General features: G+C 39.1%; 2 protein-coding genes across 2 annotated transcripts in view; one reads left to right on the top strand and one right to left on the bottom strand.

The window, feature by feature from the left end:
- Positions 1 to 1,907: 1,907 nt before the first annotated feature.
- On the bottom strand, positions 1,908 to 3,360 carry ccr6b (chemokine (C-C motif) receptor 6b). Its single transcript, XM_072365251.1, has one exon. It carries the CDS (start codon positions 3,280 to 3,282, stop codon positions 2,188 to 2,190), a length of 1,095 nt encoding a protein of 364 aa, XP_072221352.1. The 5' UTR covers positions 3,283 to 3,360; the 3' UTR covers positions 1,908 to 2,187.
- Positions 3,361 to 9,087: 5,727 nt separating this feature from the next.
- The window catches only part of crybg1a (crystallin beta-gamma domain containing 1a), a 48,516-nt gene continuing 41,386 nt past the window's right edge, over positions 9,088 to 16,217 (top strand). The window contains exon 1 of the mRNA XM_072365576.1: positions 9,088 to 9,548. Coding sequence (XP_072221677.1) covers positions 9,211 to 9,548 — 338 coding nt within the window. The 5' untranslated portion in view covers positions 9,088 to 9,210. The remainder of the gene's footprint in view (positions 9,549 to 16,217) is intronic.

The raw sequence follows: 16,217 nt of genomic DNA on the forward strand, positions 1-16,217 counted from the left end.
GTTTGAAGAAAAATATGTCTCTCAGTTTTGATGGAGCAGGGTGTAACTCTCTTAAACTTCAGCTGTTCCACACGAGTGAGCAACGAGTAGACAGTTGAACCAAGTTAAAAACGGCTTGCACACAAAAGTTGGTGGTACAAAACAAGAACAAACACAATGGCAGAAGTTTAGCTGCGGGCTCTGTTTCTGATAGATTTCCCTGAAAGTTGCATTAATCCCCCTTTGTTTATGCTGGCGGTGCCTTCCGCAACAAAGCAAAAACATCATGACATTTAAAGTCAAGGGCTTCTTGAAATAAACACTTACATCATGGAGGGATGCAAGCTTTACACCTCATGCATTAATATATCTTTTAGTCTTAAAAAAATATCTTTTTTATGTGTGCAGTGCATGACATGCTGAGAAGATTAAAAGGCTGCATGAACTAAACCCTCTCTTTTGTGATGTTCATCAATACTTAGTGCCTACAGTTACTTTCTGAAAAAATGTTTTAAATTATGCGTCCTTTATGTTGGGGCATATATAAGTGTGTAAATCTTTAATGAAATCCTGATCACATTAATCATTTTACATTTAGCACATTATCTTTTTACCATAAGTCAGGTAATTGTCTCATATCTGCCGTTAAAAGTAAAAAGTCATGTTGAATAGGGTATTTCTTATTCCTTTTACATATGATAGTGATGTTAATCTATAATTTAGATTAAAAAATTTAACATTTAAAATTTAAAAAGTGACTCACATTTTCTGCACGTCTTCTCCATTCTTGACTCTTTCCTTCAGTGTAATATATTTTGTATTTTCCAGGGTTGGTGACCATTGTTTATGCACATCTATTCTCACTATGCATTCAAACCGGGCCACAAAATGGCGCACTCACTACATAGTGAGCAGTAAGTAAGTAGGTTGGACACAGACTTTGATTTTTGGTGAAAAGCACAACTGTAACTCAAAACTTCTACTTTTGCTTGTTTCCAGTTAGGTGCTCTGATTAACAAATGTTTTAATGTCAATGCAACTAGCAGAAGTAATGACAAACCAGTTTCTTTTTTAGTCTATTCGAAGGAGAACTCATTTACACATAAATATTGGTTCAATCAGTCGCATGCAAGAGCTCTGTTCTGTTTGCACAACAGTGGAAAGCCTGTTATACGAACTGGAAGCACTTTGTTTTAAACTACCAGTTCAGCTTCCATAAAAAGATGCTGTGGCTTTATAATGGGAAATGTGAGAATTTACCAAAACTTTTCACAAAACATCAGAATGCTGTGTGTTCCACTTTGACTGTAGGGCACCCCCCTTGGGAAGCATACGTCAGTCCCCCAAAGGTCTGCCCGCCCATCTCTCCGACTACCCATCAATCTGACTTTTCTAGGCCCATTGCTCTGACCAAAGCAATCCCTGTATTTCGACCTAAATCTAAATCCGGCCATCCAGAATTCCGGCTTTGTCAGTTTGGAAAGGCTCGAGGCTAAGGAGCCTCACAGTCACGGTTTATGTGTTTGCCTCTTTCTTTTCTTTTTGTCACCGGCTTTACTGTTTGTGTCATTTTGTGGAGCAGTAATAAATGTCTCTGCTGCTCTGCTCATGCCACTCTCACTCGCTCTGTCTCCGCCACCGAGCAAAACTTCATTTCCCTGCCTGCCACTTCTAATTTTGATATACATTTGCTTTTAGGAGACTTTTATATATCTACATCTATAGATATATTTGTTGTACTGCTAGGGCTGGACAAGTCGGTCTAATACACTGTCGTAATTACTGGGAGTCGTAACACCGGCCATACTTAAATCGGGGAAATTGGAGCTCGGACTAATGGATGAAGAAATATAGAAATGTATGGTCGGAGAAATTACAAGTCGGAGAAATGGGAAGTCGGACAGACTCCATGCCCCCAACACCATGCTATCTTTGGAGTATCCATTTGGGATTCCTATTTTGGAACCAGAAGTCAGAAAAAAATGATCTGTGTGCTGTTCAGTTTTACATTTTACAAATTGCATTCAGTTAGAACATTATAGCCTGGTATAAAAAATATCACAATCTTACAAATTAGAAAAGGTAGCAAATATTTAAGCAAATACACATTTTGCTTTGACCGGCTCTTTTGTACAGCAAAGTAACAGCTTGGGATAGATGAGAGGCTGTTTCATTACTCGCTAAATATCCCCTGTAGAGGGGCTTCTGTCATGCACTGAATGATGATATATTGTTAGAGCCCTCTGAGGTCTTCATCAAGCCTGAGTTGCAAATATCAGATGTCCCACGTGATGAGCGAGCAGAGTAGATGTACTTTTTGCTGAAGCACCAAAGGTCTGATAGTATTTGTAGGAAGTGACTCCTGAACTTCACTCCAATGAATGCATAGAGGATGGGGTTGAGACAGCAGTGGAGGTAGGCTACACTCCTGGAGATGGCCAAAACTTGGAAAATAATCTTTTCTGACAAACAACTTCTCTCCTTGAAAAGAGATATGACGTGGATCAGCAGAGTGACGTTGTAGGGAAGATGGCACATAATGAAAACCACAACAACTGCTAAAACCACCCGGATGGCCTTGTGCCTCTGACTGTTCTGTGCTCGCAGCAAAGTGCACACAATGCACGAGTAGCAGAATACCATCACTAAAAAGGGCAGCAGGAAGCCGATGGCCATTTGGAAGCTGGGCACCATCAGCTTCACTAATTTTGCTGTGTCGTCCTTGTTGAAAGACAGCTGGCACGTAACAGTGAAACTCTCAGATCCTCTGAGATCCTCCTCTTTTAAGAGCTCAGTGTAGATGAGTGTGGGCAGAGTTAAAACCCCTGCAAACACCCAGACAGTTGAGCTGATGAGATGGCTGTACGTGAGGGTTTTGGAGCGAGACCCAAAGGAGCGTCGAGCAAGAACTATTGCGACATAACGATCACCACTGATGCACGCGAGCAGCAGCATGCCACTGTACAGATTGATGCTATAGGCTGATCGAAGCATCTTGCAGGCCACCGAACCCATCAACCAGCTGTTCTGCTCATTGTATATGATCAGTGGCAGAGCAACTACAAAAATAAGGTCTGCCACTGCCACATTGAAGAGATAGACATCTGTCATCGTCTTGGTTCTTTTGTAGAAGATGTAGGTGACTATTACAAGAATGTTGCCGATCAGCCCGAAGGCACAGATGACAGAGTGGATGTAGGCTTGGGTGAGGACCTCTGCAGAGTTAGGGTAGATGTTGCAGGGCCCCTCATCTGGGACATCTGTAGGCCAACTGACATCATAGTCTGTGTTTACAATATCCATGATCTTAATCTGGAGAGGAAAAGACAACTGTTAGCACCAAACACCTTTCACTGAAGAGGAAACATTTCCAAAAGGCAAAAGTAAGGACAGAAGCCAACCAGAAATACATTACTGTGCAAAAATCTTAATCTGTTTTTTTTAGTCAGTTAACACTGAGCTAGGAATCATTCAATTGTTAAAAAAAGGCACCTAGCTGAAGGGAAGAACCAGTGTTGTGTCTACACATAACACACAACAACTTAGCAAAGAATCCATTTTAAATTTTATCTTTAAGCACAGGGCTGCACAGTGGTGTGGTGGTTAGCACCATCACCTCACAGCAAGAAGGTTCCAGGTTCAACTCCCAGCTGGGGCCTTTCTGTGTGGAGTTTGCATGTTCTCCCCATGTATGCATGGGTTCTCTCCAGCTACACCAGCTTCCTTCCACTGTCCAAAAACAGCAACTTAGGTGAATTGGTGACTCTAAATTGTCCTTGTGAGTGTGAGCATGTGTGGTTGTTTGTCCAGTTCATCTCTGTGTAGCCCTGTAATAGACTGGCAACCTATCCACGGTATACCCCACTTCTCACCCAATCAACCCAACTGACAGATTAAGCAGGTATAGAAAATGTTTCAGCAGGAAAAAAATACAAAATTTAAAAAGTATTTTCACACCACCAAGGCGACTAGGTGATGTCCTTAAGAAAGACACCTGAGAGATGCATCTGGACCTTCAGTTGATCCATCTACTGTTGGCCCAGGGAGAAAATGCCAAATGACACTGCTTTGGGATGTCCTTCAAGAAGCCTGGAGACTACTGAAGACTACTTAAAGAAATGACAGAAAGCTTGTCTAAGAGGGTTCAGACATACAGTATTTTACTATTTTACATTTCTATTTTAATAAGTGGTAGACTGATACTAATTCTACTCAAATCAAAGATTTGAATACTTTGTCTTAAATAAAATAAATGCTTTGCAAAGATTTTGAAATATTTAAACTAGTTATGGATAATATTCATAACTTCATTTTAATTTCAGTGAAAGTTCAAATCAAAAGTGAACGGCCTCAATCCAAAAATGCTTTCTTTCAGGCAAAGCCAACTCAAATAAAAATGGGTACACTTGTGTAGTCACTGAACTGACACCTACACCTGCTTATAACTACTTGAGCAAAAAACTGGGTAAAACTGTGCTATGCCTGTTTACACGATAAAAGCCTGCGCTCGACTTCAGCTCTTCCTCTTCATGTCAATGACCTCATTTTAGTGAAAAATGAACATATTTAAACGAGGCAGCAGGTTGCTGCACTTTGTGCCTCATTTGATCTGAGACACTGATATGATCTTTATCTGTCAAGCTCTCAGAGGTATTACAGTAAGTTACAGTAAGTCAGGACAAGTGTAGGTAGATCAACAACGTGTGTTCGTGCAGACCAACAGGTTAAGGGCTTTAAAAAGCTGACTTGCGTAAACAAAGGTGAGCAGGTGTAGAAACTGTTATAGAGTTTGTTGAATGTCAAGGTGTCAAAGTTCATTTTAAATGCAGACTTATTTCATCAATCTTGTAGATTGCATGAAGTGTGTCAAATGTTACCAAATTTCTTTATATATTTGTAAAAAAATGTATGTGTAAAACTATGTTTACGGCATATTAATCAGTATAAAAGTGTTTATAATAATTGAATATGGTGTGTAAAGACAAACAAACCTCCCTCTTACCCGACAAGCACTGAGAAATTAACAATAAGCGATGACCAAGATTTGGTTCAATTGCTCTGAAATCCTCTCAGATACTGAATAACATGGCAATTTCTGCAATTAGAATACATTCCTAATGCTTTTCAAGTGCTTCAGTATCAAATACTAAAACTATGCAATCACCTACAAAAATAGATGAATAAATAGAGCGACAGAAGTCGCAGAAGTAGTTCCAGAAAGATAAATGTTGCATTTATAACTGGTCAAAGGAAACTTTAGTCTGTTTTCAATTAAAGAACTAGAGGACTAAGCCAGCAACGTTTTTTAAAACAACCAGACTGGAGATTCTATGGAACTATTCCAGCACTTTTAATAGATCAAATCAAATTAGACTTACAAAGCAAATCTATTAAAAATGTCTGCAGGTAAACTTTAGGGTATACCTTTGTGACATTGGGACTTCACAATTCTGGTAGTGTTCTATTTTAAAGAACGAACATGAAGAACAGTAATCATGAATGCATTTACAGTAATAGATATGTGATGTCTTACTTTTCTGACTTTTCCAAATAAATGGCATGTGATTTAACTTCCATAAAAACATGTTTAAAGGAACAAACATGATAAAGTGGTTGATATCTCATGTCATCTCGGTAGTCCAATTATAAAAAAGGGTCAAATGTGATATAATATTAGAACTTGACAAAGCGGAAGGTATTCTGTTTTGTCACTTATCTATTGGGGAAGATAGTATAATGAAAAACACACGAGACCTTTATAAAGAAGCAAAAATTTTTAGAACTTCAAGTGAACAAGACTCTGCAATCATGTTTTATAGAAGTTCCAGTTCAGTAAAAGTGTTCTGTCTTTGCTGTTTTACATGCTTTTCATTAGATTCAACACTTTTGACATTTTAAAAGTAATCAACTATTTGAATTATTTTAGAAAACTTTAAATTCATAAGGTTCAAATTGAACAGCTTTATTACCATGTTGTATTTAGCTGCAGTAAAACAAACAATTCACACAGGTCAGGCATATTAAAATCAATTTGTAGGTACCAAACTGAATAATAAATCCAACACAGAATTTGGAAAGTTAGCAGCTTCTGTTTTTTGGACAGAACACACATACCTTGCAGAATGACTCGATATTCACCGTAGTCGTGTAAGATGAAAGTAGAAACGATTGCCTCGAGTACCTCAATCTAACTGATGCAGCAGCTGCTTTGGAAGAAAGTGTTCGGTTAGGTGCCTAATACTGTGTGCAAAAAGAATAAAGAATCTTAAAAGCAGAAGAAGGTGAAGCTAAAACCACATTCTCACACACTCTGTGTGTGTGACTGACGCTTTTCACTGATCTTCCTGCTTTTGATCTCAATCTGTAGTTTCTGCCCATAAATGCATTGCTGTTATCTGATGGTTCTACTTACCTACAAAACTTGACTTTTACCATTCAGCGTACAGGGACACCCCCCCGCTGACCTCTCAGAGCTCATTCAGAGAGGTGTTGACTTGTGGGAAATTCCTATACATACTGTAAAACATGTTTGATAAATTGACAAGCCTCACTAATAATTTGAGGTTTATTTTCATATGAGGAATTTGATTTGAGATGAAGGTTCGCCGTCTTCCATCAATCTCACTTTCCATCTTTGAACATACGTGTGTTTTTTTAAAACACCAAAACAGAGAAACTGTATTCTTCTATCCTGACCTCAAACCTAAATTGTATTTGGCTGAAAATTTGTTTAGTTTATACCGATTAGTTGTGGTGTTTTCAATATGTTTACACACACACACACTCACACACACATACACTCATATACATGATATGTATTTGTGGCTGTATTACTTGCAGTAATACCTCTGTGCATTGGGCTGTTTTCAAGTCAGGAAAAGTAGTAAACTTCCAAAATTCCAGATTATCCTTGTCTTTGCTAACTATGACCAGCAGAGAGAGCTATTATTTCAATGGATACTGAAACATTTGGTGACTCAAAAAAGTGTGCAATTACTAACCAAGTCTTGCTTGACAGGACTGATTTGAAATGCTGCATAGTGGAACTTGTAAAGTGAAAGCGTAGGAGAAAACACATGCACGCAGACATTTCTATGCATAGACACACACACACAAACAATATGATTACAGAAAAACAAAGGAAATGCAGCAAGATGAGACCAAAGGGGAAAACCCGTCTACTTCGGTTAGATTGTTGAAGTCGTCAGTGGAGTAGATGATCGTTCAGATAAAAAGGCATTGGGGTCTTTTATTTCTTCTTATCAGTAAAGTTGTAAGCACATAGGTACTTATAGGGAACAACACCTGATGTACAGAACAGATACTGAGATACTGGCCACCAGTGATTGCAAGAATGTATTTGTGGCTCAGGGCCGTAGCACTTTCCCTGTTTGAAACCAAGTTCCTTTTGTGACTACAGAGAACACTTTACTCCCTCCATAGAAGCACTGATTCCTGTAAGACAGGATTACCTATCTATTTTGGCATATCAAACACATACCTATGTGTTTTGTGTTGAGGGAGTCATACATTTTGATATAGAGAATAAACTTAGTCTAAAAGAAAATACAGCAATTAATTAATCAAGTTATAAAACAATTGTCAGCAAATACAGTTTATTTTTCTACATTTTTATCAGCATTGTGACCAACTCCCCCAACCACTTGTCCTTGGACACTGAACCCCATGCTGCCTCTGATATTTTTGCCAGTGGGTGAGCAGTTCAAGATTAATTTATTGTCATTCAGCAAGATATCAGAGGCGCAAACAGAATTAAATCAAGGGCCTGGCTCCATAAAAACAGAGATTTAAAGCTAAGAGAACAGTGAAATAAAGATGGAGACCTCTGAATAAATAAAGAATTCCTAAAAAATACATTTGAAAATAAGGAAATTGCACAGGTGCTTGTAGGTGTAGGAGTTCTCGTACCAGAGGGAGATGCTGTTGGTCAACACACTCTCTATGGTGGGGATGGATAAGGTTGAAGTTGCCCTGTTCAGCCACTGCAGGAAGTGAAGCAGCTGGTCAGCCTTTTTTTTTCAGAGAGGAGGCGCACAGGGAGCAGGGCAGGTCATCAGCCACATAAACCCGTGGGAACTTTGTACCAATCTCGATGAAGAGTGGGGAATGCAGAGGCTGTTTGTTTCTGAAGTCCATCGCCATCGGCTTTGTTTTTTCAACATTCGGTACAAGGTAGCTGTTCTTGCTCCGGCCAGCAAAAAGCTTCACCTCCTCTTTGTGAGCAATCTCCTGGTTGTTCTGAACTAGGACCACCACTGTTGTGTCATTTGAAGACTTTATGACTTTTCTTTTCACAAGTTTATATGATGATGGGACAAAAGCACCATGTAAACAATAGCACCGTATAGAAGTGATGTATGAATGTGTGTAGTATGCTTGTAGTATAAAAGTGCTTTGGGTGATCAATAAGACTTAAAAAGTAAATTTACTGTTTATTTTGGGGGGCTTACAAGAAGAATTGGCTTCAATCGTATCCAAAAAACCCTGCAAATCATTTGGCAGGCATTGTGCAAAAGTGTAACATGATGACATGATTTCAGTTGAATTTATTGTGCAATTTCCAATCAAAGGCCACTTACAAGACTTTTCAAGCTAAGCAAGCGCAGTGGGGAGACAAAAAAAGGTGCAAGTAATGAAAAAGCCTTGCTGCAGATTTTTTTTTGTTTGTATGTGGTGAGAATAACCTCTTTTGTGTGGCCTCTGAGGTGTAAAACTCTGAGGATCCAAATCCAAGAAAACATAATAGGATACACAAAATAACTGAATTTTGAAAGAAATGATTGATACTTACCATATCACATAGCCTACTCTCCTTTATACACATTTATTTATATATTCAGTTAAGGACTCAGTATTTTTACACTAGAAAAAAGGTTTCCAGTCTTCAGGTAAACAAGAGATACAGAAAATATAGAACTGAAAGGTAGAAATGCTGTGAGGTCCTCAAGATCACGACCTCTGGGGTCACTTTTAAATTAAGCGTTGCTATTATTTTTATTTTGAAGTTTTCAATCGGAAGTTTAATTGTAACTTTGCTGCTCTTTTTACCTGCGAGCGCGACCAGTGTGAGCATGTCAGTTTGCTCGCGGCAACCCGCTCTGCAGGTTATCCGGGTGATCACTCCCCCAGCTGCTTTAAGTGACACCGCGTTCCTCATGCTTTCACCTCAAAGCTCTCACTCTCTGTGCACGGGCTCCTCAGTATCACACCATGAGTAAGTCAAGCTCACTAAAAGTAAAGAACCTATTTAAATCAAAATCCCACGAGAAGGAGAGCAAGCAGCTGAAGCACGCACAGTCTCTCAAAGATGCATCAGCAACCCTTCCCAGACACGATGCTGGTGCTCTGCCGGCGGGTCCCGCTTCTTTCAGCCCCGGAGACGTCGCCACACTGCCCCCTGATGCTTCACTCGTTTCCCCGAAAGAAAAGAAGGTAAAGCGGCTGCTGTCGTTCAGGCTGAAAAGGAAGAAATCCAAGAGCAACAAATACGAAGGAGGAGAGGTGTTCTTCTCGGACACAGATGAACTGGACAGCTTCAACAGCCACCTGTAAGCAAAAAAAAGTTAAAATCCCAACTTCATTTCTCTGATATGGGGCTGTGTATTTAGCCTGCAAGATATGACTAACTTCCATTAACCAAGGCTGTATTATCAGTATGTATTTTAAAACTAATATTTGTTGTTCACTGTTATCAAAGCTATTTTAATAAAGCACCAACACTGGGAAGTTCATCACAACAGGTTTTCCACATGTGAGTGAAGCTCCGAGGACCCCTGGAAACTCCCTCTGAGGGTCCTGGCAGTCTTTACGGACCTATTTGGAACTGAATGTACCATTTTGCACAGGCTGTTAGAAATGAAGAAACCACTAAAGCAAATGTCTCTCTAAGTGACTGTTTCCCCCCTGGCAGTTTCTGAAATGTAAAGGCTCTGGCTTTGAGGTGAGCTAGTTTGATCATGCATCTCTCCTGCAGGTATCAAGTGTGAAAAATGTTGAGAGAGGTGGAGGTCCGGTTTACCCGAGCTCGATCCAGTAATGGCAATACAAGTTCCTCATCTATCTCACATAATGTCATTTTGATTTTTACGTTCCTCTTGGCATGGTTTCTTTTATTGTGTGCGTGTCCAATCAAACTTTATAATGACTTGTTTTATATTGTTATTATATACCAAGCGTCGTGACGCTTGATGTTGTTTGTTTTCCTGTCTCTCAGCTGGAATACTCAGCAAGGTGTGGCGTTGTAATCATAGTCATAGCATTTTCATGGAATTATGCATCAAGCTTTGGTGTAGTTTTTTATAGCCTTTGTGTGCTCTTGTTGGCACACTAACTTCCATATAACACAGATAACAGCACAAATAGCTGAAAACAAGAAACCTGCTGTGCAGGGTAGGACACATTTCGCAGTTCAATTACATGTGACTCATTCAAGGTGATATGGTTTTGATCTGAGTAAATATGACTGATGAAAATGATGACAGATGCATGCATGATACTGCATGCATGTGACAGTGATGTTTGTCACACTTATTATTGACTTGGTTTTCCGTTAAACATTCAGCAACAACTGTTCAGTTGCAAATTATCTGTAGGGCTCAGTACAAGTTTCATCCCAGCCCTGTGGAAAATGATCGGTTGGTGCATAAGGGCCAAACTTATGCAGCAAAATCATAACCAAAAAAAGTAAGAGGCTATAACGACCTGTAGTCTTGTTCAAAGAACCTCTAGTGGTCAAAATGATATCCATTAAAGTGAGGGATGTTGGAAAGAGAATGTATTTTAGCCCTAATAATAACTGATTTCAAACCCTAACCAAGTTATGTTGCTGTTTAAACTCAACCAGAAGCTGACACTTTTTTTCTTTTTTGGTAGAGAGGTATTGACTGACTTGACTAACCCAGAGGTGATTAAAACACTTTACATGAACAGTCCTATTTGGGTCAGGAATTTTCTTCCTGTGGTTAAATGTGCCATCTCTAATCTTGCCATCCATCCCCATCCTTCCTCTTGAAAAGGTTTTTGTGGCGTGTTAAAGGAAACTCTTAAGACTGAGGTTTTCTTTGATGTGGAAATGCTCAAATGAGTTGTATTTCCATCTTTTCGATTGTTTAGATAACTCTCCCTATAGCTAATTTATCAAGGTATAAAGAAACAATGTTTTTTGGGAGTTTTGATAGGAGGACTTAATTTTGTGTTGGTTCTTGGCTTTCACAGACTGAAAATATACATGTGCAATCTTTTCGACAGATTGGCTTATATGTTTGTTTTTTGGTAAATCTCTGTCCTGGAAATGGGTGTGTCATGGTTTTGGAGGGCTTAAGATGCACCAAAGGAAAGGAAAGGAGTGGTGTCGATTTATGAAATGATCCAAAACAAGAGCATCAGCCAGGCTGTCATGATTAGGAGAGCATTATTGCAGTTGTTGATGTAATTGTCTTTCTCTGTTCATTTTTATGCAGATGTTACAGTGAACCATATGCAGAATAAGAGCCATTTGTTGATGAATTCTGGGACATAAATGAAAAAATCTGTATATTTCTATTTGCCTTGGGTGACAATGACAGTCATCTCAAACAACAGCCATTATATGATCGTGTAATAATTGCTGCAGACCCAAGAATCTCCGTTATTCTTAGTGAAAATAAATAGCTGAGTCCTACATCTTGTTTAGAAACAGGTAGCTGATTAGTAACAAAAGAATGTCTTGCAAGAAAATCCGATCATGAACGACTAAAGCATGCTTATTCTGGCTTGTTAAAATAACAAACAGTGTGGTGTGGCAATGCTTTTCAGGGCGCAGTTTAATACAAACTGAAAAAAACTTTCATTTGCTGTGAGAGCAGGGAAACACGCAGCCTGTTTAAACTTACTGATTACACCGAGGCATAGGAACAGCTTTGTTTGTAGATGGTTCGTGTGCTAAGGTGAGGAAACATACGGTACGTGTTGCTCCAACAGTCTCTAAGTCAGCAAAAAGTCACAGATTTCAGGGAGAAATATCACACATTGTTCCAAAGTGACCTAATCTTTTAGACCAGATAAGGCTGTCTTTCTCTTCAGGGAGAATGTAGATTCCTGTCGTCTCAGAGGAAAAACAGGAATTAGAAAATGTGCAAGATGTGAAAGAAAAAGGAGAAGAAAGTACTTCTGACTTGTTTCAGTTGAACATCAATTCTGAATATGGTGACTCATGGCACAATAGTTGATGACTAAGCTTTCTCAAAGATGATGTTCTTAGATTTGTTTTCTTTGATCAAGATTAATGAATTGTCTGAACTATTTTAATTGTCATTGTGCTTTCAGACAGTCTGTGTCCCATAAAATCTAATCCGCTGTAATCCTCCTCATAAATTCTGCTCATGTCCTGTCAAGTTAGTTGAATCTGTAATAACAATCACAAATTTGCTTTCAGGGGATATTCTGTTTGTACAACACACTTTTTCTATTTCTATACATTCTCAATCTGGAACTTATTCTCCAAAAACATTGCTACTGTGGTGATACATCAGGGAACCCTCATTCAGAAGTCACAGACAAGCTGCAGATGTTGTCAAAGGAGAAAACTCCTTCAGACAGCAGAAATCACACATTTTCTTAATATATACTTTCGGTCAAAAACAGTAGACTTTGGGAACAGTGGCTGTGGATTTCTGATCTAGTCTCACCACAAAATGTGAAATAGCCACATCTGATCTACTGATGTTGGGCCATAGGTATAATTTCCTCTGTCTTTTTGTGCCACTACACATGAAAATAACTCGTTAGAGTAACACAATGTCACTGCATTTTATGAAATGGCCATGTGTTGACAGTTGCATTAAATTTAGTAAAAAGTCAGCATTTGGAGTTCGAAGGGGTCAGATTACGGCGCTACACACCCAACTGACAAGTCAAGTCTTGTCTTGACCAGCTAGTGCCTTTAAGTGACTTCGTTCTACTTTGAAATGTTGTTTTTGCGACTTGGTTCTACTTTGAAATGTTGTTTTTGCATCCAGTCACACTGTCACGCTGTTCTTACACGGTCACTCACTGTTTTGTTTCTGTTTCACACATTACAAATGACTTTGTTTAGGTCAGGGTTTAAAAACGAGGTGGTTAAGAAGAGGATTTGTGTTAAAACAGACCCTGTAAAAATGAATTATATCAAAATATCCCTTTCCTGGATGACTGGCTGTCAGTTCCCATCCTCTCAGCTAAATACGCAAAACATGTTTGATACATGAAGTGGAATTCTTCTTGAAATACATTACTTTTACTGAAATTACTGAATGGCACACACAAAAAAACAGATTTAGTCACCCAAAAAGTACTCGTCAATGCACTACTCGTTGACCTCCACTGGCTACTGATTTTTGCCTGTATCTAATTCATGTTCCTAATACTCTCTACAGACTAACATCTGGGTCTGCAGACAGGTTTTTACAGTAATCTCAGTCAAACTGTGTTTCGGTCAGCAACATCATTGGGTACTGCCATCCCTGTCCTCAAAGCAGTTTCAGTCCAGACTCTTCTCATCGGGGTTCCACAATGGTGGGACGAGCAACCTAGAATGCTAACATGACTCACCTCTAACACGTTAACCAGCATGATAAAAACTTACTTGCACTTCTACATTGACTTTGCACTGTACCTGCTCTACTTGTTCTCCGTCATTTAAACAGTTCTAGCGCTTCATCTGTAGAGCATTGAGTATTGTTCTTCACTTTTAAGTCACTATTAAATGATTACATGAACTTGCATTCATAATTTGAAGCAGCTAGTTCGCAGCTATGTGATGACAAAGGTGTTATTGTGTGATAATAATAGAAGTAAAATTCACAGACAAATGATTCAGCGCTGGGCTGTTGGGTGTTGAAAGACCAGATCTGCGAACCTCAGTCACGACAGCAGAATCTTCCAGACAGGAAGATCAGATTTAGAGGCTCAGACCGTCTTTGAATGTGAATGCGTTTGTGTGCATAACATGGACGGAGAGGCTTTTGACTGTTGGACCTGAGCTTTTGTTCAGTGCTGCACATACACACCTGTTTACAAGTGCTTTTTCATATGCAAATAGGGAAGTGACAGGTGTCCATTGTAGTACATCTACAAGACTAACTTTGAGATAGTCTTACAATGGAAAGGTACATTTGCTCTACAAGTTCAAACTCTTTAATTTAGAATGATTCAGGGTGTCAAAACTTCAATATATTTTGGAATGTGTTGCAAACATGAAATTCAAAAGTGGATGTATGATAACTAATGAAAGGAAGTTGATGAGACGAAACATGAAACATGTTAGTTTTCTTTAGTCTCAGTGCTAAAAAAAAAAGAGTTTTAATTTGGTGGGAAGTCTGAAAATGGGGATGGGTGTTAAAAAAAGGTAGATTCACAGCATATCTTAGATGCTGTGAGAGGGTCTGTATTCAGCCAAGTCATGGCTATCTGACCAGATAGTTTTGAATGCTCAATCGAATGATAAGTTAATGTGAAAGTGCACATTGACTGGAAAGCGTAAAAGAAAAAAAAGTATTGCATGTAATTCTTTGCACCTTAGACTCATACATCTTACATTAGTCAGTTAATCATTCATAGATCTTCACGTCTCAACAGATCTAACGTTCTTTTGAATGAGCTCCAGCTCATTCCCAACCTGTTTCAGGCTCTTTCTCGATGCAAGAACTTTTCTAACTTGCGCATTTTAATATATCAGCTTAAAAGTTAAGTGCTCTTACAAAAGTAAACTAACTCATGTTCCTTAAAAAGGTCACAGGGGTTGTTTTTTTTTAAAACTGGTATGCTTAGAGTGATTGTTTTGAAAGTATTGAATATTGCTTGGATGCGTGCTGAGATCTGACAAAGACACACTTTCATGCGAAAGAGTGTGTTATGTGTTAAAAAGGCTTGTGCTGAGGAGAGAGCTGAGTGAAAAACAAATCAATGCATTCATATGTAAAGCTTGTCGCTCCAGGCAGCACGATGTGAAATGTGGTATCTTATGAATCCTTGTTGAGAGGGAATTTTTTCAGAAGCTTGAAACAGGTTTGTAGACCGAGACGTTTCTGCTAGGACTGTCGTATAATTACGTCTAATACTCACACAGTGCTCAGTCTTCTGTAAAGTTCTATAATACATTATTCGTTATGACATATAACTACTTGACAAACCACTAATTGACTAATTGACCAACCGGATGAGCTTTGTTCTCACTTAATAAGCCAGGTGTGTTTGAGGAATTTTGTTCTGCTGTCATCTTTGGTTGTTGTTGATGGATTTGTACAAATTAGATCAAGTACTCTTTAACACTTTCCAGAAATGAGAAGGAGGTACAAAAGCAGTATGTGACTAAAGTGCTGATATAGCGAGATTCAGGACTCCTACTGACTTTGTGAGTTCATTTTTAAAGTATTTTCTACACTTGCAGTGTTGTGACTCTAAGGAAGCCATTGTCAGTGTGTTAGTTAGGCGACCTTTGGCTGAAAAGGATGTATTAGATATTTCACCCAGAACCCCATGATCTCTAGATGACAAATACTAAAGCTACAGTACGAGCCAAAAGTCTTGACCCACCGCTCAGGTCTTGTGTAACAGTTCCCCGGGCTTTCTGAAGGTCTGTCAAAGTTGTTCTCTGGACATTGGCTGCTTTTGCACTCATCATCAGTCCACTCCTTGTACCTGAACATTTTCAGAGGAATGTGTTTTTTTGTTGTTGTTTGATAAGTAGCATCTTTGTGATCAGCACTGCTTGGTGAAATATATCCATCTCCAGCAAGCAAACAGTTGTGTTTCACTTACCTGATCATATGAAGTAATGAACTGCGGGTCCTAACTTTAGTAGGTTGTCCTGGCTCATAGCTGATACCTTTTTACAATTCTGCTTTGACAAGGAGGGACAGGGACACGGCACCATAACTTAGCATCATCCGGGGTTTTTATTTACACATCTGTGACACAAAGCAGCAGATTAAATGTTCCGATAACTATAATTATAGTTATCATGGAACCTGGGCCTATCTGGACAGTTAAAAGCTAAATTTATGGGTATGCATTTCTCAGCTGTGGTCAGCTTCTGCTCTGCTGCATCCCTCCGTTACACTAGATTGGATACTAGATAGCGGTCTTCAGCCATTACTCACTCGCACTCTCTTCCCAAAACAATAGTCAGATCCAGGTGTCCTACCTCTCTGGATTTTTTTCAGTTGTCAAAACACACCTGACATGGACAAGTTTGTTTTCAG

This window comes from Leuresthes tenuis, unplaced genomic scaffold, assembly GCF_036924035.1.
Source record: "Leuresthes tenuis unplaced genomic scaffold, fLeuTen1.0.hap1 SCAF_15, whole genome shotgun sequence".
Taxonomy (NCBI): domain Eukaryota; kingdom Metazoa; phylum Chordata; class Actinopteri; order Atheriniformes; family Atherinopsidae; genus Leuresthes; species Leuresthes tenuis.

Bases quoted from the DNA above. Each gene is read 5' to 3' on its own strand.
- ccr6b (XM_072365251.1), bottom strand. From the start codon at position 3,282: ATGGATATTGTAAACACAGACTATGATGTCAGTTGGCCTACAGATGTC.